General features: G+C 46.2%; 1 protein-coding gene across 17 annotated transcripts in view; it reads right to left on the bottom strand.

The window, feature by feature from the left end:
• Positions 1–747: 747 nt before the first annotated feature.
• RABGAP1 (RAB GTPase activating protein 1) overlaps positions 748–23,127 on the bottom strand; it is a 158,905-nt gene continuing 136,525 nt past the window's right edge. For 14 of the 17 annotated variants that reach the window (XM_045883098.3, XM_064579837.1, XM_045883099.3 and 11 more), the window contains 7 exons: positions 17,709–17,801; positions 16,941–17,051; positions 8,011–8,115; positions 7,089–7,172; positions 6,197–6,268; positions 3,797–3,994; positions 748–2,475 (listed from right to left, as the gene is read on the bottom strand). In XM_045883098.3, the coding sequence (XP_045739054.2) occupies positions 2,353–2,475; positions 3,797–3,994; positions 6,197–6,268; positions 7,089–7,172; positions 8,011–8,115; positions 16,941–17,051; positions 17,709–17,801 (786 nt within the window). In that variant the 3' untranslated portion in view covers positions 748–2,352. Of the gene's footprint in view, positions 2,476–2,881; positions 3,120–3,796; positions 3,995–6,196; positions 6,269–7,088; positions 7,173–8,010; positions 8,116–16,940; positions 17,052–17,708; positions 17,802–23,127 lie in introns of those variants that run through there. The other 3 variants (XR_010407826.1, XR_006792209.3, XR_010407827.1) reach the window with 3 other exon arrangements.

The raw sequence follows: 23,127 nt of genomic DNA, 5'->3' as shown, positions 1-23,127 counted from the left end.
GCCCCTCCGGGCACTCGCCTGGCTTCGGGGCAGTGGCCAGCAGACCGGGCAGGGGCTTCACTCACTGCCTTCCCTCCTTTGCGGCCTGCATCTCAGCCCGTTTCCATCCGAGGCCGGGTGTAGAAGGGGTCCCGGAGGGCAGGTCACAAGGGGAGAACCACAGGGTTGGGAAGACTGCTTTTCTTCCTGCTGCAGAGAAGGGGCGAGGTGGTAAAGAGGGCCGTACGGGGCAGGGCGCAGGAGGACCCCCCCAGGGAGTAGGAAGGAGCTTCTGCGAGAGGTCGTCCCTGCCGCCTCTCTCCCTGAAAGTTTCAGCAGAGCAGACCCGGATCCCGGCTGCTTCTCCCGCACTTTCACATTTTAGGCCTGGAATTCCACCTCCTGTCTCTGCCTGGTGAGGTGCTTTCATCTTGCAAGGTCCTACTACACCCCTACCTCCTGTAGGACTTCCCTAACCCCCCGCTTCACAAACAGCGCCTCACCCTGTCACGGCGGCCCTCCGTTTCGCGGCAGGGGTTCCGTGCAGGCCATGGCGGCGCAGGGCGTCAGCCTCACGGAGGCGCAGCTGGTCCCGCCGCACCCCGCAAAGCGGCAGCCCGGAGCCGCTGGGCGCAGGCGGGCAGGGGGTGCCCGGTGCCTGAGCGCACACGTGTCTGCCAGCACGCAGGCTGCCCTTCTCAGAGTGTGCGTGCGAGCGGGGAGACGGGGCAGGAGCGCGTAATGATGAAACCGGTTTCTACAAAGTGATGCTCTTTGTACCAAAATATTTAATGAATATGCTGTTAAAATAAAACCAACCAAAGGAATAGTAATACAATTTTACTGGTTTATATTTCAATTCATAAAGTTGACACACTGGAACTACCCTAGCACAATGTCCACGCACCTAGTTTTAGATGGGCTTACAGCTGTTTCGGTAACTGAACAAGAAAGACACAAAGCGGTGGAGGGTGTGGTGGGGGGGGGGGGGTTGCCGCTTGTCACCTCCCTTATCACAGATGACCTCAGCAAGCGCTAGGCCAGCCACCGGGAAAAGAGATACAAAACAAGCCAAGTCTCTTTATACACAGACCAGTGCCTCTTAGAACAGCTCCTGCGCCCCGCGTGCAGACACGAGACCCCCGGCGCCAGCCTGTCAGCATACCGCTATATAAGTTAAAAGACTAGGTTATTTATTTTATTTTATTTTTTTAAAGGTGCTAAAACCTCCATTCCATAGTTTTGAAGTGAGAACCTGCAGTCCATCTGAATAGCGAGGTCTGCACCCAGCCACACTCTGGGGAGGGACACGGGCCAGCAGGACGGGGCCTCGGCACGCTCATCCCGCACATGCGTTTACACAAACACACACACACAGTGCAGTGTCTTTCTCGCTTGTATGACCTGTTGTGCAAAAACACTAGGAACCTTTTAGTGAGGGAACATTTCCCAGCTCTTGTGAGGGCAGGGAAGAAGGGGAACCCGACAAACCCGGAGTGAGATCAAGTGCCCAGATATCCACATAATTACCTTGTGCAGATGAGTCTTAGTCTGGGATTTAAACACTGTCAGTTGGGCGCACTGGGAAAAGATATTTATATATATATACACACACACACACACACACACACACGACACATGAAGCAAAATAAGATTTGTCCATGTTATGATTAATCCTGTCTCACGTCAGTCAAGTCCCCCAGCCCAGCCCCGTGAAGTTTTGGCAGCTAACACTAAAGAACAACAGGAACTACGAGAGTTGCATAGAATTGATCAGAAACGTGAATAATGCCAAACCCAAAACCTGTGCATCGTGTAGTTTAACAAAACTAGGTGGCTGCGACTACAATCAGGAAACCCTCCTATTGAAAACAAAGTGCTTCTCCATGTCTACCTGGAGGACCCTATGCTGGCACTGAAGTAGAGAAGAACTGAGTTACTGATCCCCTGGCACCCCCCCCGGCAATACATATAATATGTATATTAAAAAAAAAAAAGATTAAAGGTTTAGAAAAAAACCAAAAGCCTGAAGGATCCCCAAACTCTGACACTGTCAACTCAGTCCTTGGGCTGCGTGAGGTCGTGACCCCCACCAGGGAGAGAGGCCTGGCAGCTCACACCGAGGATGGTTTCCCAGAACGCGTCCAGAGCGTCATACAGCCAGCAGGCCTGTCAGCATCAGTAGTTAGGGGAGCCTTACCCCAGAGGCTGCCTGCTTCACGAGCTCTGGTCCAATGACCTACCAACATGCTTCTACGGATCTGACTTAGATACATCCTGGTCCTGGGACACGTCACAGAATCACACATCTGGCCAAAGAAGGCAACAAAAGGTGTCGTGTTTTCTGACGGTGTCTGGAGGCAGCCGCTTCACTCAGCAAGTCTCTTTCCCTTGAACCCCCGTTGCTGTCTTTATGGAGCTCAGTGTTCGGTTAAACCACGTCTTCTTGGCAGCCTGTACCTCATTTAGGGCAAGGCCTAAATGGTGCTCCAGGTCCTGCAAGAGGAACGATGTACATGAGCGTGCTGGGCTCCGGCGTGAATGGCGTTGCCTCCCCAGAGCTGAGTCAACACAAGACTTCAGCCTATTTACTCTTGAGAGGCCTCTGGAAATTCCCCAGTTTCCAACTGGCATAGAAGTACCTAGAATCCCTAGAGTTCTGGGATCTTTCCTAGTGAAGACCTCTTCATTTCTTGCCTAGTCTATTTATTAAAACAACCTCCTAACTGAGCGCCTCCCTCTCCTGTCCACCTATTACACACCAGACAGACAGGGCTAGCACTCCAGTTAAGACCATGTCATTAATTTCCAGCAAAGACCTTTAAAGTCTAGACTCCCAGGCAAGGCATTTGAGGGGTTTCATGATCTGGACCCAGAGACTGTCTGCCAGCTCAGTACCCACCTCCACCCCTAACTTCCTGACACTCCTTCTTGGGCAGGCCCACTCCTCCCTCTGCTGCTCAGCATGCCGCTCCCTCCACCAGGAATGCTCACTGTTCTTTCGCTTCTGCAGCTGCAACCCTTGTTCATTCTTTGACCACAGCTCACATACTGCTGCCTTGGTGGTGCTTTTCCTGATTGTCCTGGACAGTCACACAAGCCAAGTCTTAGCTTTGCAACCCCAGCACCTAGAACAGGGCCTGGCAAAGAGCAGATGCCCAGTGAATGTGTGTGATGTGGGAGACCAGGCCCTAAACTTCAGTCCTTAACTCGGTCCCTTCCACAAACGGGCCCACTTGCGCTTCGTAAGGGTGCTTGTGGAACTGGCCACGCAGGATGAAGATGACCAAAGGAAGCCCCGATTTCTTCATCAGGAATGGAGGCTCAGATCAATCAGGTAACACGTCCAAAGTCACAAAGCTAGTTAAGTGATAGGAGCTGGGACTAAGAGGTGGCATTTAGGAAGTCCTCAGACACTGTGCTGCGAGCCCTTTCTGTGCTTTTATCTTATTTAGTCTTCAAAGCGAACTATCAGATAGGGGCCCTTATCACCTCCATTTGCAGATGAGGAACCTGAAGTGTAAGGAGGTCATGCACAGACCCAAGGTCACAGGTTTTGGTGGTGCAGCAGTGATTTCCAAGCATGTCTCCGCTCCACCAAAAAGATTCCAAGCTTGATGGATAATTCTCATTATGAAAAAGTCCAATTCATGACAGGCCAAATACTAATTAAACATCCACTGGTAAATAACAAGCAATGGGCTTCTTCCTATAAGGATTATGGTCAAAGTTTAAAAGGGAAAAAACCCCAACCACAGAGACCATTTCTGGGGTCTGCAGCCCACACAGGGGGCCGGGCGCGGGGCCGGGCAGTTACCTGGATCTTACACTCGGCCTCCACCAACTGCAGCTTGGTCTGCGCCAGCTCCAGTTCCATCTCTCTCAGCTGGTTTTTGAGTGTCTCCTTCTCTTCATCTGTGTCCTCATCTAAAACTTCCTTAGCTGAGCTCATGCCCTTTATGCGACCTTCTTTGTTGAAAAATCCCCGGCAGCGCTCACAGTCATCCACTTTTTGCTGAAAGTGAATGTCAGATGTGAACAGGCAAAGAAGAGAAGTGGCCCCGTAGGAAGGTGTGGGCACCTCCTTTTTGGGGAGCCAAGAGGTGGCTTCTGGGTCAAGCACTACAGCTCCCGAAAAACTCTGTTCTCTTTGCAAACTGGCAGATACCTTAGTGGAAAAGCCATGTAGTATCCTACGCTAAAATCAGTAAGAACATTCTTATATCTTTGGTCATCTCACTCCCAAGGAACCTTGGTTAAAAAAATGAAGATGCAGCGACTAAAGATTTAGATACAAAGATTTTCACTGCAGAATCAGAGACAGAAAAATAACGAGGGGATAAACTATCCAACCACTGTGAGAAGTTAAATAGATACTGGGCTGTACCTATACAAGGAAGTATGTAGGCAGCCTCTACAAAGTGTTTGAGGAATTTTTCATAACATGGTAAAATGGTTAAATGCTGCGTGAACAAGGACACAAAAATGTCTGTAAAGCATGGTTACAAATATATACCATGTTTCATTAAAATAAGATGTCCCTGACTGGGAGAAACCTCATTTCACATTCCTCTAAGAGAATATTCTGCCAATTAAACCACTTTATTTTAATTTTGAGAGAGAGAGAGGGAGAGACAGAATCCCAAGCAGGCTTCACCCCCAGCATGGAGCCCGACATGTGGCTCACCACGGGGCTCGATCTCACGACCCTGAGATCAAGACCTGAGCCAAAATCAAGAGTTGCATGCCTGGACTGAGCCACCCAGGTGCCCCCAGTTAAACCACTTTAAAAGGCCATCAGTTATAAAACTTGTCCCAATTTCAGAGAGGTAAGTGTGGAAAAAAACGCCTATCTTAGAATGAATAGCATTTTATATGTTGAAATAAACACAGAATGAGCACTGAAAGCACATATACCAACGTGTTAATGATGGTGATATTATCTATGGGTAATATAAGGGTTTGTTTTCTTACTCTTTTTTTTTTTTTTTAAATATTTTATTTTATTTATTTACTTGAGAGAGAGAATGAGAGACAGAGAGCATGAGAGGGAAGAGGGCAGAGGGAGAAGCAGACCCCCCTGCCGAGCAGGGAGCCCGATGCGGGACTCGATCCCGGGACTCCAGGATCATGACCTGAGCCGAAGGCAGTCGCTTAACCAACTGAGCCACCCAGGCGCCCTGTTTTCTTACTCTTATTTTCCAAATTTTCTGCAATAAGCATTGCTAGTTTTATAATCAGATAATAAATTACATTTAAAAAATCAACACTGCTAGTTAAACACTACTTACAATGGAGGCCAGGTGCCATCTTCCTCCAGGTAAAACGGTGATGTGTGTGAATAGGGCCATGAGCACAGAACTTGCTCACCTTCCTGTCCTTTGAGCTATTAAATATGTTAGCAAAGTATCTTTCAGTAAGTTACTCATCTTGGAAAAATGTGATGAGTGCTCTAATACAGGTACAGCTTAAAGCAAGCAAGCACTGGGCACCTGGGTGGCTCAGTCATTGAAGTGTCTGCCTTGGGCTCAGGACGTGACCTCAGGGTGCTGGGATTCAGCCCCAAACTGGGGAGCCTGCTTCTCCCTCTGCCCCTCCCCCACTGCTCATGTGCACTCTCTCTCGCTCTCTCAAATAAAATCTTTAAAAAAAATTAAAAAAAAAAAAGAAAGCACCAAGTTACAAAAGCCCCTGAATTGGCAACAAAAACATTAAAAAATTAAAGCCTTCATTGGATTTGGATCCATTATAGCAGAAGGAATTGAGCTCAGAGGGGGAGCTGAGTGTCCTCATTTTACAGAACGTGCAGAGTGACAAATGACACCACAGGGTCCTGACCTCTGCACCTGATCTGGAGCTAAACTCCGGCTGGCAGGCCTCCTTCACCTGTGGCACTGCAGTGACCACCTGCTCCGCTGACATCTGCAAATCCCAGGTCACTTCTTGTTACAGTCACGTCATCCAGAGGATGTTATGTGAAGAAAAGGGCATTTGTATTTTGAGATCTAAAACCAGAGTTCTCGGGTTGCGTCTGCCCTCCCGTCCGGAGCAAACCGGCACGGAGCCAGGCCACGATGGGCCCCTCATCAGGTACTCACAAGCTTCTCTCACTTTTGAAATCGAAGTAAACCACCCCCTCCTGAAATCTGTGGTGCTGAACAAAGCACAGCGAACTAGGTGGTACAGAATAGAATCTCTTTGGTAAAGGAAAACTTACCCGGATTTTCTCAATTTCCACTTTATTAGCTGTCTGCTGCTTTTCCAATCTTTCACTCAACTGAGAACAAATCTAAAGAAACAAAGTGACAATCTCTTGAGCAATGTCATCACGTGCAGAACCTGGGCTTGGGAGGAATTCTACAGCAGAAGGTGGACAGGCCGAGGGGAAGGAAGAGTGGGGGCCGTAGGGGCTGCGGGTGCGCGGGGCAGGAGGTCGGGCAGGAGGACGGGGCAGGAGGATGAGCAGGATGGGGCAGGAGGACGGGCAGAAAGTCGGGCAGGAGGACGGGGCAGGAGGACGGGCAGGAGGTCAGGCAGGAGGATGGGGCAGGAGGTCGGGCAGGAGGACGGGGCAGGAGGTCGGGCAGGAGGACGGGGCAGGAGGACGGGCAGGAGGACGGGCTGTGCCACCTCCGCATCCACCGGCCTAGGATGTGAGGAATCCGTCAGCGCCACACTCAACGGCCGACGGTTTACAGACACTTGACAGACTCTCGAGTCAGCACGAGATCCGAGTTTAGGAAAGAACAGGACCAGTTTAGTTATGTTCTTAAAACTCAACCCGCCAGGGAGAGAAGTGGTTCCACAGCATGTGACCACACGTGAACACGAGGCCGCAAGGGCAGGGTGGCTTTCATTTCTTAAATGCCTGTTTATAAATGCTGGGCACTATGCCTGGCTCTCTACAGACCTGATCTTGCGGAATCCTCACGACAGTTCTCTGGGACAGTGGTCATTTCTCCTGTGTTAGCGCTGAGGAACAGTGAGGTCACTTGCCCAGTGAAGTCACCGGTCGGTGCAGGCGGCAGGCGGGTGTGGAGGGGACGCATTTAGCCAGACAAGCAGGGCTTCCAGAATACATGGCCCACTCACAGGGTGCTCAGACTCACCTGCTTGTAGTCACCAATGATAGAACTGTTTTTTCTAATCTCAGATTCTGCTTTGTCAAGTTCCCGACGACACATTTCTTTTAACTATATACGTTAAAAAAACAAAAAAAAAAGGAAAAGTGAATGTTTTAAGGAAAATATAAAGCTCTGGTACTAACTGCCTCGTTCTGGGCTTCCCAAAATTACCTACTTTTTGACTACTCTGGAAGGGCTGTACTTCACCTACCTGGTCTTGATGCCAGGAAAGGGAGAGAAAAGTCAAAACTCCCCAAAAGCTCAAACCCCATTTTGGAGTGGGGCTTTGGCTAAGGTTCCTCCCTGCCTGTGAACCTAAGCTGAGGAGGCAGCACAGACCCAACAGATTAAAGCTCATCAGAGGACTGCTGTGTCTTCCGTACAGAGACAGTGCCTTGTCGTCTCTCACCTCAGGCAGTCCTGCCAGAGACCAGAGAGTGTCACCATTACAGAGAACCATGGGGGCAAGAGGAGCTTCCTGCAGGCTGTGCAGCATCCTGTGGCCCCAAGTGATTGTGGAGAGCTGGCTCAAGACAGGCCTTCCAGAGTCTGCTCTTTGGGGGAGGGCAGTGGTGCCAGTGGACAGGTAGAGGAAGAGCCAGACACTATAAGATGTCTGCTTTTCTTCTGCAGAAATGCTAACTCTCCTCTGGTTACATTCAGTTGCTGACACACAGGAATTTCTCTTGTCCCAAGGAAGGATGGGTTTTGCCCCAGTGTCTCCACCTATGCTCTAATTATTAATAACTATTATGCTTTACACAGTAAATAGAAAAAAGCCTTCGGAGAGAAACTGAAGCCAGCTGTCTGTGGTCCCCCAGTGCCAACAGGAAGCCTCCAGCTGGACTCGTGACTCTCAGGCCCTGACAAGACACGGAGGCATGTGGCGGGGCAGCGCTCCCCTTACCTGAGCGGACTCGTCTTCCAGCCGTCTTTTCTCTTCTTCAGCATCAATCAACTTCTGTTTGGTCATAAGCAGCTCCTTATTGAGTGCATCTGCCTTCTCTTCAGCCTGAAACATGTAAGAGATGCCATCACAGAACAAGAATTGAGAACCGGATGGGATTTGAATTGCTCAGGACAATCCCTTTTTAACGTGACAGGGAAAGTGAGCCAGAGAGGGGAAAGATATGCCAGAGGTCACACAGACACTAGACTGATGCAGAAGTGCCTGGCCCAGTCTTTTGCACAGACATTGTGCGGGACAGTGGTTAGGAGCTCAGTCTTTGGCATAAGACAGCCTGGGCTCAACCCCCATCGTTCTCTGACCATGTGCCACTTGGACAAGTCACTGAGAATCTTTCTGAGCTTCGGGCTTGTCATCTGAGGGATAAGGCACACGAAGGACTCAGCACAGCACAGCACCTAGCAGATGGTAAACACTCAATAAAAGGTAGCAGTCATGATCACTAATAGTAATAATAAATCCTGGTTTTCTTCCCTGAGACTCTCAGTATTTCCTCTGCTTCCTCAAACAAGGTCTACATCTCATTCTCATCACTTGATAAAGGAGGATGCCTCTTTCCTGGCACTCGCTGACCCGTGATCTGAAATGCCCCCCTCCACTCCAGTTCTTTTTGAAAACATGCAAAGGTCTGGTGGGTAGATCTGTGGGTCTAAGTGAAAATGACACCTGTGCCTGGCGCAGGAGTCCCTGACACTGGACATTCCAAGGATAACCAAAGATGAGCGTGTCAGAGGGCAGCCACAGAAATGGGAGAGAAGCTCCTAGTCCCACAGCACCAGATATAGAGGGTCTTTGCTGGCTCCTTATACACAGCCCCCTTTTTAACAACGAATGGAGGTGGATTCCCTGAAATTAAATGGCGTTTCTGATGTCACCTAGCTGAAGAGGTGTCACGGAGCCCCTGCACTTTCTACCACACCACACTTGCTCTGAAGTATCTTCTTTGGGAGGAACAGGAGCTGTAGGGCTGGGGCCTCACATGGAGAACTGAGAATGGCTTGATAACACAACCTCAAAAGGCCATTAATTACGGCAAGCTGCACATGTATGCAGTTAAGTGGGGTCTTAGAGTTCAGGCCTGTCCTGTCTGGGCTGTGGCCTGTCAGCTCCTTCTCTAGCTCAAACCCAATTATCAGTGAAAGGAAATGAGAACCAAAGAACAGAGAAAATAACTAGTAAGGAGAACTAAGTCCTGTTACAGATTCGTTTTACTTCAATCTGTGGAGCAACCTGTTACCTTTCTCCTCTCTCCCCTGGACTCCATTACCATTTTCTGAGCAGTGCTCTGGAGCCTGGAGACACACAAATGTTCACTCAGTCACTCAGCACCACTACCATGGTAGTGATTCTGAGAAGTGTGAAACAGCCAGGTTATGAACTGGGTCTTTGAAGTCAAGTCTCCCCTGCCCACCCTTGTTCCCCTCAAGTTCTCACAACGCACATAGCAGAGCTATAATCTGCAATCAGGTGGCGTGACATTAAGCCCAGTGTTTGTGCCACCTCTCAAAGAGCTGATGACTCTCAACGCTGTGTGAAAGGGAGGTGCACAGAAGCTACTGGACTGCCTAACCAGCGTCCCCTCAGGGTACCACACTCCCTGCACTCTCTCTGCACGAGCATATGAAGAGGGAGCATCTGGAGATAATAAAGACAAATCCAGACTTCCACTTTTTGTCATGAAGGACTAACAGGGACCAGATTTACCCTCCCACTGTAAACAAAAAACTGGACAAAGTGTATGAAACTGTTTTCAGACACTGAAAACAATACATGCAGAACTGTGGTTCCTGGGAGAAAGAAGACAAGATGAGTCCCACTATCACCCTGGGTTTCTACCTAGAGGCACATTCTGGACCAAGAAGGAGGGTGAAGGGTTCCAAACAGAGCATGTCTCAAAAGGTCAAGGAGGCAGAGTTAAGGGACCAGGGATGCTGAGGTGGTTGGGAGCTGGGGGACAGAGGCCTGGAGATAGGAGAGCTCTGGAATAGCTAATATGGCAACAGAGGAGATAAACCGAAAACATGGAAATATCCAATTAAACCAAAGAAGACAGAGGGGTGCCTGCCTGGCTCAGTCAGAAGAGTGTAAACTCTTGATCTCAGGGCTGTGATTTCAAGCCCCATGTTGGGTGTAGAGATTACTTAAAAAAAAAAAATCTTTAGGGATGCCTGGGTGGCTCAGTTGGTTAAGCAGCTGCCTTTGGCTCAGGTCATGATCTCAGGGTCCTGGGATCAAGTCCCGCATCGTGCTCCTTGCTCAGCGGGGAGCCTGCTTCTCCCTCTGTCTGCTTCTCCCTCTGTCTGCTGTACCCCCTGCTTGTGCTCACTGACAAATAAATAAATAAAATCTTCAAACCAAAGGAGGCAGAAAAGAAGAAAGAAAAAGCAAATGCAACAGAGAATAAATAAGGTGGTAGACTTAAATCTACTATATAAGTAATTACATTAAATGTAACTGGTCTAAACATTCCAATTAAAAGGAGGAGATTATCAGACTGAGTAAAATAAGCAAGACCCAACTATACTCTGGCTACAAAAAACAGTTTTAAATATAAAGACACAGATATATTAAAGGTCAAAGGATGGAAAAGGATGTATACCAGGCAATACCATGAAAGTTGGAGTGACTATTAATATCAAAGTAGATTTCAGAGCAGAGTATTACTAGGGACAAAGAGGGACATTTCATAATAAAAGACTTGCTCCATTGAGAAGGTGTAATAATCTGAAATGTATAAGTTCAAATTATAGGAAACAAAAACTAACATAATTGAAAGGTGAAATAAATGCACAGTCAGAGACTTCCTCACTGTCCTCTCAGTAAGTGATAGAACAAGTAGAGAGGGAAAACCAGTATGTTCATGGAAGATTTCAATAATCAATAATACTCGGGTGCCTGAGTGGCTCAGTCAGTTAAGCATCTGCCTTTGGCTCAGGTCATGATCCCAGGGTCCTGGGACTGAGTTCCACATCAGGCTCCCTGCTCAGCGGGGAGTCTGCTTCTCCCTCTGACCCTCCCCCATCTAGTGCTCTTTCTCTGAAATAAAATCTTTAAAAAAAAAAACTCAACCAACTTGACCAAACTGACATTTATAGAACATTGCACCCACAACAACAAAACACACACATTTTCCACTTGCAAATGGACATGTGGGACATGCACCCAAATAGACCACAAGGTAGGCCCTAAAATAAGCATAAATATATTTTAAAAAGATTAAAATCAGAAAGGATATGTACTCTGATCATAACTGAATTAAATTAGAAATTAACAACAGAAAAATTTCTGGGAGGGGTGCCTGGATGGCTCAGTCAGTTAGGCTTTGGCTCAGGTTGTGATCTCGAGGTCCTGGGATTGGGCCCTGGGTCCTGCTCCCTCTGACCCTCCCCTCTGCTTGTTCTTGCTTTCTCAAATAGATAAATGAAATCTAAAAAAAAAGAAAGAAAAAGGAAGGAAGGGAGGGAGGGAGGAAGATTGATTTCTGGGAAAAATCCCTAATAGTTGAAAATTAAACAATACACTACTAATCAATTCACAGGTCAAAGAAAAAATAGTAAGAACTGAATGAAAATAAAAACATATCAGAATGTGTGGGATGCAGCTGAAAGAGTGCTTCAGGGAGATTTATAACTTTAAATGCTTATTTTAGAAAAACAGGGTCTAGAACTAAAAAGACTAGCTAGAAAAAGAGCAGGGGTGCCTGGGTGGCTCAGTCGGTTAAGTGTTGAACTCTTAATTTCAGTTTAGGTCATGATCTCAGGATCATGGGATCGAGTCCTGAGTCTAGCCCAGACTCTACGCTCAGTGGGGAGTCTGCTTGAGATTCTCCCTCTCTCCTTCTGCCCCTCCCCCTGCGTGTGTGCTGGCTCTTTCTCTTCTCTCTAAAATACATAATCTTAAAAAAAAAAAAAAAAGATCAGCTAGGAAAAGGAGCAAATTAAATCAAAAATGAAGTTAGGAAAAAATAACGAAAAGCAGAAATCAATGAAACAAAACAAAGAGAGAATAAAATCAAACCAAAAACTGGGTTTTGAAGAAACCAACACACCTGATAAATTCCTAGTCAGATTAAGGAAAAAGGAGAAAAGACACAAATTACTCTTACCAGGAATGAAAGACATCTCAACAGATCCTATAAACATTAAAAGAGTAAGGAAATAACAATGACTTTTATCAACACCTTTGCCAACTAAAATGATTAAGTTATCGGAAAGACACAATTATAAAAATAGGCACAAGAATTAGAAAATTTTCATTATCTGGAAATAAACCGAATTCATAATTAAATAATTTCCTAAGAAAAGTCCAGGCCCACATGGCATTACTAGGGAATCAAAGATTTAATCAAGGAATAATCCTACACAAATTCCTTAAGAAAACAGGAGGGGACACTTCCCAGTTCATTTTGAAGGCCATCATTACCCTGATACCAAAACAAGACAAAACATTATGGAAACTCCAGACAAATACTTCCCCTTGAACACAAAAAGTTTAATTAAAAATCTTAAGGAAAAAAAAAGAAACCCCAAGTTTCCTACGGATGCAAAAGTTGGTTTACACTGAAAATTACATCACCATAGTCACAGAATTAGGAGAAATAGCAAATAATCATCTCAACAGATGCCTAGCATCTGACAAAATTCAACACCCATTCATGACAAAAACTCAACAAACAGGAAGAAAGGAGAACTTCCTCAACCTGATCTATGAAAACCCTCCAGGCGATGCCTGGAACAAAGCAATGATGCCCACTCTTTCCATTCAACATTGTTCTGAAGATCCTGGTCGGTGCAAGAAGGCAAGGAAAAGAAAAAGGCATAAAGACTTGAAAGGAAGTAAACTGTCTTTATTCAGAGATGAAATGATCGTGTACATGGAAAATCCTAAATAGTAAACAAAAAAGCTACTAGAATTGTAAGTGAATTCAGCGGGGTCATAGGACAGAAGGTCATGTAATCAATTTTCTTTCTAGAGACTAGCAATAAACAATTTGAAAACACCGTTAGGAAAACAAGATCCTTTACAATAAATTAAAAAATGTGCAAGCTTTGTTAACTGAGAACTAAAAAACAATGCTGAAATTGAAAAAGACACAAATAAATGAAAATTATAACCTATTCATGGGTTGGAAAGTCCAATTATTATTCAGATGATAACTCTCCCCAAGCTGATTTACAGGTTCAATGCCACCCCACTCAAAACCCCAGAGTCTTTTATTTCTAGAAGCTGACAAACTGATCCTAGTGCTTATGTGGAAATGTAAATGACAGAACAGCCAAACTATTTTTTAAAAAGAACAATGAAGTTAGAGGACTCCATGACCTGATTTTCAGATTGTAAAGCTGTAGTAATTAAGACTATGGTGTTAGCATGAGGATACACATATAGATCAATGGAGCAGGTATGGAATTGAGGAGAGCATCCATACAATCGATTTTTTATAAAGAAGCCAAAGTAATTCATTCAGTAAAGGTTTGCAAGCTGCTCAAGGTCACAGATCTAGCGTGCAGTGTAGCCAGACTGTAAATCTTGGCAGGTGGGCTCCTGAGTGTTTCCCTCACTTTGATTACACTCAGTGTAGACAGTGTGCCAGAGGGGACTCAGGTATGGTCCTGCTGGCCCTGTGCAATGTTAGGTCTGGGCAGGACTCCCGTTTCATAGAGGAGACAGCATGGCTGGGCTCACCTGGGGACTCCGTGGCTAACTAGCAATTTCTCCTGTAACAAAAGTGACATAAAACATCAACTGAAAATTCAAAGAGTGTTCTGGAAACCTGGTAAGGCATACGCCAGAGTTTTACTCTGGGATGCAAAAAAGGAAAAGCTAAAAATAATGAATTTCTTTCAAAAACCTGACTGAGGGGGCAGCTTGGTGGCTCAGGTCATCATCTCCGGGTCCTGGGATCGAGCCCTGCAGCAGGGAGTCTACTTGTCCCTCTCCCTCTGTCCCTCCCCCTACTCATGTGCTCTCTCTCAAAAAAACCCCCAAAAAACCTGAGTCCCTGAAGGCTGAAAACAAACCAAAAAAGGGGGTGAGAGGACCCCATGCCCCTCACTTCAGAACCTAGATGATTTTCAGTGATGATTCTGAAGAACAAGAGAAGACAGACTTGGCAAGGGACTCCACGTCCAGTGTGGGGAAGGTCTGTCTTCTCAGCACTGTAGTAGCCGGCTGGAGGAGGGAACCCCAGTTTGAAGTTCCTGAGCCCTAAGGGCAGTAGGAGCCCTGCTCCTTTGAGCCAAGTTAGGAGTGTGACCTCTGGTGTCAGGCCATTTGGGTTTCAATCTGAAATGTCACACTATGCCTCAGTTTCCTCATCAGTAAAGCGGGGATCATAGTGTATCCCTGACACAACATGGGTTGTTTTGAGGACAAAAGCACTTAGAGCAATGCCTAGAACTTGGTAAGTGCTTAGGAAACATTTGCTTGTTATGTGTCACTGTATATGTTTTTGATGTAGTTATTACACCAAATCGTAGCTTCTTGTTCCATATTTATTTTGAAGATAGCGTGGCATCGTAGACAAGTCTGGGGCATTCCAATCAGATGGGCCTGGGTTAGATTCCTGGCTCTGCTTTCTCCACGGCGCCTCCATCTCTCTCTGAATCTCAAGTTTCACGACTGTTACAAAAATCCTCATCTATCAGTGGGGCTCATGTAACTCTCCTCACGAGGCTGAAGCAAGGGTAAGAGATACTAGATGTCAGCAAAGTGCTTATCACAGTGCTGGTCACACAGATCATCAGGAAATGGGAGTTCACATTATTCTATTTCTCACTCCTGGTATCAGGAATGTTAAAGAACCTAGCTCTTTACCGTCTCAGGATAAGACAACTTGAAAAAAGGTTTATACCATTTAGGAGCAGACTTCAAGAACACAAGAAGTCTGTGCCCACCTTCAACAGGGGAACATCAGTGTGATGGCTGGGCCTGGCAGGTGACCATGCAGCAGCTCAAACTAAACAATCCACCCGGGATCTTAGCTCAAGTTGCCTCTTCATACAATTTTTTTGAACACAAAGCTCCTATCCAGGACCCATTTTCTTTTGTCTTTTCCACCTCCTTCCTGCATGATGTCCAGCTGCTGTGGGGCACCTTAGGTGCACGCTGTGGCCTGGCTTCAGTAGATGCTGCTCAGCGCCAGCCGCCTCCCTCCACGCGCTGGGCAGAAAGGCCTCAACAAGGAGGGGACCATTCCTCCAGCGCTCCTACAAAGAACAGGGCAGGCCAGGAATCTGCACCAGAAGGTGGGGACTCAAACCTAAGGGCCAGACTGTGTTAAACCATGAAGCAGTCAGGGCTCCAGGTTCCGGTTACTGAGGGTTAATGACCTCGAAACTGCCTCCCCCCCTCCCCGAAACTGGAAAAAGCAGCCTTCCCAGTCACCTGCAGCCATGTGTAGCTGACAAGCAAGAGGAAGGAACACTGCCTGGGCTGGCTGTGTTTGGCGGTGCTTTTCATATTCACTATAGTCATGGCGCTCTCCCTGTACCATGGGACGCAGCTGATACTCCACCTTCCCACTTTTTGCTCTACTTGAATGGAGAGTGGTACTAGAATACAGGTCTATTTGGAGTGCCTGGGTGGTGCAGTCGGTTAAGCATCCAACTCTTGGTTTTGGCTCAGGTTGTAATCTCAGGGTCGCTCTCCTTCCCTCTCCCTCTGCCCTTCCTCCAATCCCCCCCGCCCCCGCACTTTCCATCTCAAATAAATACATCTTTTTTTTTTCAAATAAATAAATAAATCTTAAAAAAAAAAAACAGGTCTGCTCAAAACTGTTTACTCTACAACTCTATTTCTAAAGAAAATAAAAACTGGTAGATACCACCATCTTGCTCTCTCTTCATCTGATGTGTGAGCCACTTTGAGAATCTAATTGAAGTACAGACTTTCAAAGAAATACAGAACACAGTATTTTCATACACATTTGGTGGATGTCAAGGACCTTGTGAAGTTCATAGATCTTACGGGGTTCAACACATCATGCAAGTCCCCTGTAAACCCTTAACAGAGAGCCTCTCTCTAGAACCTTAGGAAACCAATGAACAGAACAGTAATCTTAGGAGCCTCACAGGGAAATATGAGTCAGATGTTGGCAAACTACAGTCCATGTGCCAAATCCAGCCTCTACCTATTCTCGTAAATAAAGTTTTATTGGAACACAGCCATGCTCATTCCTTTACTTATTGTCTACGGCTACTTCTGTGCCGATGGCAGAGTTTGATGTTGCAACAGAGACCATATGGCCCACAAAGCCTAAAATATTTACTATCCATCCCTTCAGAGAAAAAGTTTGCCAACTTCTGACCTAAACGATGAATGAAAGACCACACTTTTTCAAAGGGAGGCTTGTAGTATAGAAAATGGACAAATATCCTGCCAGGAAAGCCATCATCTTGAACTTTTTAAGATTAGGAGAAGCAAAGAAAGAACATCTGCCAACTGAACTTACTGGTGAAACCACAAGCTGCTGAAGCACTGATAATTAGCAATGCTTATTCAACAAGCGCCTAATATGCAGGATAACAGAATCTCTTCTTAGGGAAGGTAAGTAAAGGATAATGATTAAATGCTACTGTCAATTGTCGGAACATAAGAATTAGTCAAAAAGCCTGTCATCAAACACTGGTGGACAAGGAGTTCAGGGACGGCCTGTGTAACAAGAGAAGAGTGTGGGAGGGAGGGCTTACAGGAAAACCCCTGAAGGAAAGGAGGGAAGCTAGAGTGACACGAGCAAGTGGTTCTGCAAGAGGGACACTTCACAGGTGACACACTAGGACAAGAGACACTACAATTCAAGGACTGGACTTGATAAAGGGAGAAGCTGAGAGTTTCAAAATAATCCATCCCTTTGGCCACGTCAGACTCACGTTATCCAGGTCCTTCCGCAGCGCAATCTTGCTGGTCACCAGCTCATGGGCTAAGTCATCGTTTTCCTGTTCCAACCTCATGTTAGCTTCTTGTAGACGCCGGTTCTCCCGCTGAAGGGTAGAAAGAAACTAGTTACAGACATGTAAAAATCAGATGGCAATGACAACTTCTCAGGGTTAACCCTCAAAACTCATTTCTGAGTCCTATGGAAATCATGGGAGGAGTGGCTGGTCCTAAAATGCTAGCAAGCAACAATTTCTTCTTTTCTATCTCCAATGAGAAATACTTAACTGGTCCCAGTGACCTTGTCAAGCAGCTACTTCTGATTAACCGTGATGAAAGGCTACTGAACTGTGACAATCTAGGCAGCTGGTTTAAAGCACCATAGATCTGGGCGCTTGGGTGGCTCAGTTGGTTAAGCGACTGCCTTCGGCTCAGGTCATGATCCTGGAGTCCCTGGATCGAGTCCCGCATCGGGCTCCCTGCTCAGCAAGGAGCCTGCTTCTCCCTCTGACCCTCCCCCCTCTCATGTGCTCTCTCTCTCTCATTCTCTCTGTCTCAAAAAAAAAAAAAAAAAAAAAAATATCTAAAGCACCATAGATCTTACTTTCTCATTTGCAAATTCAAACTGAAACTTGAACCTAGAAACAGTGGATCTGAATTTAAATTTAAAAGAACTCGGCAAAGCCAGTTACAGGCACGATTACAGGAAATGAAAGGCTGAAATGAAAGCTCTTCACATCGACCCAGGCCATAAGCAAACGAACCTCAAATCGCTCGATAGGGTCTTCTTGTTGGGCCTGCTGTTCCCTCATGGTGTGATACTCTTTTTCATATTTTTTCAACTTCTTCTGACTAATCTGTAGGATAAACCACAGCACAAATTAAAAAGTATCAGAAAGTGGTAGCTGTCTCAGGGCCTGCGCTGACCTGGGCATCTTCAGTCACTATGGAAGTGGTGTAGCCCCTCCAACCTGAGCTCTGAGTCCTGTTGTCCCTAATCATCACCCTCTTCCTCCACCATTTTATTTTGCATACACCAGCACTGCTGCAAGGTGCTTTCAATCTGTGACCTCAGGATACCTCGACAAGATACGGTATTACCATCCTCATTTTATAGGCAACTTACTGGAGGCTTAAGGAGGTTATGTAATCTGACCAAGGTCACTCAGTTAAGGACTGGCAGATATGGGAGTGGAGCCCAGGCAGCTAAACTCCATGCAAAGTCCAAGCTGCACTCACCACACTACCCTACACTGATCACCTTCCCTCCCTACTAGCTCCTTCTGTGCTGCTATCAAACAGACACAATTCTCTCTGCCCTTAAAACCACCATTGCAGGGCGCCTGGGTGGCTCAGTCGGTTGGGCGACTGCCTTCGGCTCAGGTCATGATCCTGGAGTCCCGGGATCGAGTCCCGCATCGGGCTCCCTGCTCGGCGGGGAGTCTGCTTCTCCCTCTGACCCTCCCCCCTCTCATGTACTCTCTCTCTCATTCTCGCTCTCTCAAATAAATAAAATCTTTAAAAACAAAACAAAACACCATTCCACTGACCATTCTACTTAGCTGCTCTTCTGCCCCTCCCAACTACTGTCCTCTTGCTCTCAAGCTGCTTCTTAGCAGCCATGGCAAACCACAGGTGTATACATTCCACTTCCAGTGCTTCATGGCCTCTTTAACCTCTCTAAATCAACCTTTTGCTCTGACTACTCTATAGAAAGTACTCTCTTGAAAGTCACTAGTAGTTTCTTTTTCACTCCATCCAGTGGGTCCTAACTCTCCCCAACTAGACTTCAAAATTCCTGCCTTTCATTCTTTAACATGACCAAAGGACCCTTCTCCTGTCCAGGAAATCATCTCTCTTTATTCTCTTGTCTCTCCTTCTACCTAAACAGTCCCCAACCCGCCCCCACCCGCTTACAGGCTAGCCTCTTTTTTCCTTCAATCTAAACATAACCAAAGGCATCCCTTCAAGATGCAACTCTTACTCTTTTGATTCCTTCCTCTAAACCACTAACCCATTCCCTTTGGTATTTTTTAAATTACACCTTTAAATACTTTGAAATATAAGAAATAGAGAAGTGCTAAAATCAGTATGTGCAATGTAATGACTGATTATAAAGCCAACACTCACTCCCTCCCAAGACTTTAACATAATCAGCACGGCATGGCTGGCTCACAAATCTGACTTTCAGCGCCCCCAGCTCTGGGTAATTAGGAATCTCAGAGCTGTGCTAGTCTAACTTCCTTATCTTACAGGCAAAGAAACAGAGACCTCGAAAGGGGACAGGACAGCCCCAAGTGTGCAGCATCTCCAGTCTCTTGTTCCAGGATTCCCTTTCCATCTCACTGGAGCTGCCTGTTTCCTCCCACTGACTCTCTGGACACTGCCCTTGTCAGATGTTTACAGGTCTGCCTCAATCAGAGCTTATTCCTGGAGTCTGGCTACTGCCTGTGGGCAGGCAGCCAGGAACATAACCCTATGCCCTGGCTGCCATCTTTAGAGAGATGCCCATTAAACACTTGGGGTGAGGCCACGAGCTGGACAGTGACATCTTTAAAGCCAGATCCTCTGTGGTTGAAGGACAATGCTGGGGTAAATGTTTGTGTACATAAGTGATTCACAAAGAAAGCACCTAAGTAAAACACTGGTGTGATCAGTAAATTTATAAACAATCCAAACAGATCAATAGTAGAGGAACAGACAATAAATGAGGCCTGTGGGCAAGCAAACACTCCCTCCCAGAGTTCTCTGCGCCCAGTCTGGATAACTGACAAGGGAGCACAGTGGTTAGGAGGCCCCCCAGTGCTTGATTTAAAAAAAAAAAAAAAAGAGTTGACCCTACATCCTACAAAACATTCTCATAAATCTGCAGGATTCTTTAACTTCTCATTCTCATGCTGGAGTAAGGAAGAGCTAACATTTTTTCCCCATAAACATACATTATAAAAAGCTAATTACAAAATAATTTCTTCTACATTTCCTTATCCCTTAAGATAAATGCCTCATTCTCCGAGCCAAAGGGTTGACTCTGCCTCAGCCCTGTAACAGCATTATTATACACTGGGTACCTGAGAGATACAAGATCCTTTACTCATGCTATCTCATTTTGGTTCTGACATTTTCATGATAAGATAGAGGCATTTCTTTATGTACTTCCCACATTCTCCAAATTTTGTGCCTTGAGTATGATTTATTTTTATAATTAATTGAACAAAATAGGGGCACTTGGGTGGCTCAGTTGGTTAAAGCATCTGCCTTCAGCTCAGGTCATGATCCCAGGGTCCTGGGATCGAGCCCCACATAGGGTTCCCTGCTCAGTAGGGAGTCTGCTTCTCCCTCTCCCTCTGCCCCTCCCCTGCTCACGTTCTCTCTTTTGCTTGTTCTCTCTCTCTCAAATAAATAAGATCTTTTAAAAAAGAAACAAAATAAATGCTTGTTTAACAATAATTCTCTTAATTATTCTAGACTTCTCTAAGACAGGGCTCTTCTTGCTCACTTCTCTAGATAGTGGTCCCCACCTGTGCTTCTGAGTCAGTCCTCAGGGGTCACCCCTTAGGACTGATACAAACAGACCGCCACCACCTTCCTCACTGGTCCAGAGTTCTGACTTCACCAGCTCTGGCTTGCTTTCCCATTTCTCATCCTCACTTGTTCCTGGTCTCCCCCTCTCTTACCCCCTTACCCTTCACCCCACCCCCACCACAGACAAAAGAGAAATAAAACCAACACAGCTTATAATGGGTTCACACCTGATCCTCACTTTCGGAGCATGGGCGGCTATATACCAGAGCCAACTAGTTCAGGCTTCCTCTGAGGAATGGACCCCATGAAAAGGCAGATGCCTGATACCCAAATGGGGAACCAAGAGGTACCAGCTGCAAAAGCCACAATTCCAGCCTCCTTATTAGGCTGCACCCCAGAGAAACCAGCACCTCTCAGCCTGTCTGTCCCATTATCAGTGCGTTCCCCAGGTCAGAACTATCTCACTCGTCATCCCCTGCCCATGCACAAAGAGAGTGCCCACAAATGCTTGTTAAAGTAATGAGAAAGGACCCCCTCTTCTTTGCATCAACCTATCTTCTGAACAGAAATGGCAACCACAGTGAACATACAGTGCAAGCCTGGTCCCCTGCCTGGACAATCCCGCACTTGGTTCACTCCTATTCACCTTTCAGATCTGAGCTCTAACGTCACTTTAGTGTACCCTTCCCCGGCAACTTCTTCCCCCTATCAGGCCAGGTCTTCATTATATATTCTCATAACATCAAGTCAATTCCTTCATGGCACCTGTCCAAGTTCACGATTATTTATGTGCTTACTTGTCTTGTCTTCCCACTGGGAAATAGGCCACATCTTGTTTTGCTTACCCCATATCTCCTGTACCTAGCTCAATGCCTGGAACATAATTGGGACTCAATAATCAGATGCTGAACAAATCAAAGCCAATGGCCTTCCTTTTAACCTAATAAGGATGCAGCAGGACATTTATTTATCCAACAGTTGAGCAGTGTTCCTTGTGAGGCATTAGTGATACAAAGATGTATACAGAACACAATATGCAAGCTCCATAAAGGTAGGGATTTTTATTTACTATAAAATTCCTAATGCCTCATAGACCGCAAGCATGAAAATGCTCAATGAACAAAGTCCCCACTCTTAAAAGTCTAAGGTTCATTTGATCTCTTACTTATCCCAATAACATTTTAATTGAATTCAGGAAGCAGGGCAGCTATGGACTCAGCCCCAGAGCTCTGAAGCATACCCACTATTAGTGGACTCCTATCAGAAGGCTGGGAAAGCCACAGCTCCACATACACAGATATTTTTGCCCTCAAAGAAGCTTAGTTTTGAAATTTGTTCTGTTTGAATGTACTTTCAGGGGGGAAAAACTCTAATATAATTTCCTGGGATAAGACTATGTTTGTAATTTAGATAAAACCAATTTTATGTCCCACTGCAATTAGTACATTGTTTCTTAACACTGTTAGAGACAGTACTATTTTTTTTTTTTTAAAGATTTTATCTATCTATTTGAGACAGAGAGAATGAGAGACAGAGAGCATGAGAGGGAGGAGGGTCAGAGGGAGAAGCAGACTCCCCGCTGAGCAGGGAGCCCGACACGGGACTCGATGCCGGGACTCCAGGATCATGACCTGAGCCGAAGGCAGTCGCTTAACCAACTGAGCCACCCAGGCGCCCCGAGACAGTACTATTTTGAAAGTCTCCTGAAAGCCGTGGTTCCCATGAAAGCACTGTTCCTGTAAAAGAGCACAGAAGCCAGGGCGCCTGGGTGGTTTAGTCTGGTTGAGCGTCTGCCTTCGGCTCAGGTCCTGATCCCAGGGTCCTGGGATTGAGCCCCGTGTCGGGCTCCCTGCTTCAGCAGGGAGTCTGCTTCTCCCTCTGCCTCTGCTCCTCCTCCTGCCTTGTGCACCTGCACACTCTTGCGCTCTGTCTCAAATAAATAAAATCTTAAAAAAAAAACAAAAGAGCACAGAAGCCAACTCTGCCTCAACCCTACACCAGCAGTAAAGCATTCTGCATACCATTTTAGAGGACTCATGAGCTCCCAGAGGCCACCCACAAGTCCCAAGTTAAGAAATCCTGAATCAGAGCGAAGGTGGAGACTTGGACCATGCCAGTTTGATATTTTGGTAGAAGTACGTATTTAATCCCAAACACCTCTTTCTCTGTCACAGGAATTGGATAATGCTCTCTCTTAAAACATGTGCTACCTGCCCCAGGAGAGCTGGTACCTGATCTGATAAAGTGAGAGAGTGGCCACTGACATGGGTCGGGGGAAGTGGAACAGTCTGTCACGGAGAGCTTGGGCTTTGTAGGTGGACAAACCCAGGCCTGAGCTCTGGTTCTGCCACTGACTCACTCCGTCACTGAGGGTGAGCTGCCTTACCTCAGCCTCAGGTTCCTCGTCTGAGAAAATTCCAACAGTCCTATGAGGACTACTGTTAGGAGGATCACATGATATAAAACATATCAAGAGCTCAGAAGAGAGCCTAGCACATGAGGTCTTTTTAATTAAAAGGGTAGTTATTATGTGTTATTATTAATATCTACATTCTTGTCCTGACTCAGAGACAGAGTTACCCTCTGAACATGTTCTGCAAGCAATGAGCCATTTAAATAAGTCTATTTAACACCGGAGAGCAGGAAATAGGCTGTGGAGAG

Source organism: Mirounga angustirostris, unplaced genomic scaffold, assembly GCF_029215605.1.
Source record: "Mirounga angustirostris isolate CCGP_5_RB_7025 unplaced genomic scaffold, mMirAng1.0.hap1 SCAF_15, whole genome shotgun sequence".
Classification (NCBI taxonomy): domain Eukaryota; kingdom Metazoa; phylum Chordata; class Mammalia; order Carnivora; family Phocidae; genus Mirounga; species Mirounga angustirostris.
Note: the sequence above shows the minus strand (reverse complement) of the source record. Positions and strands in the feature narration are given on the sequence as shown.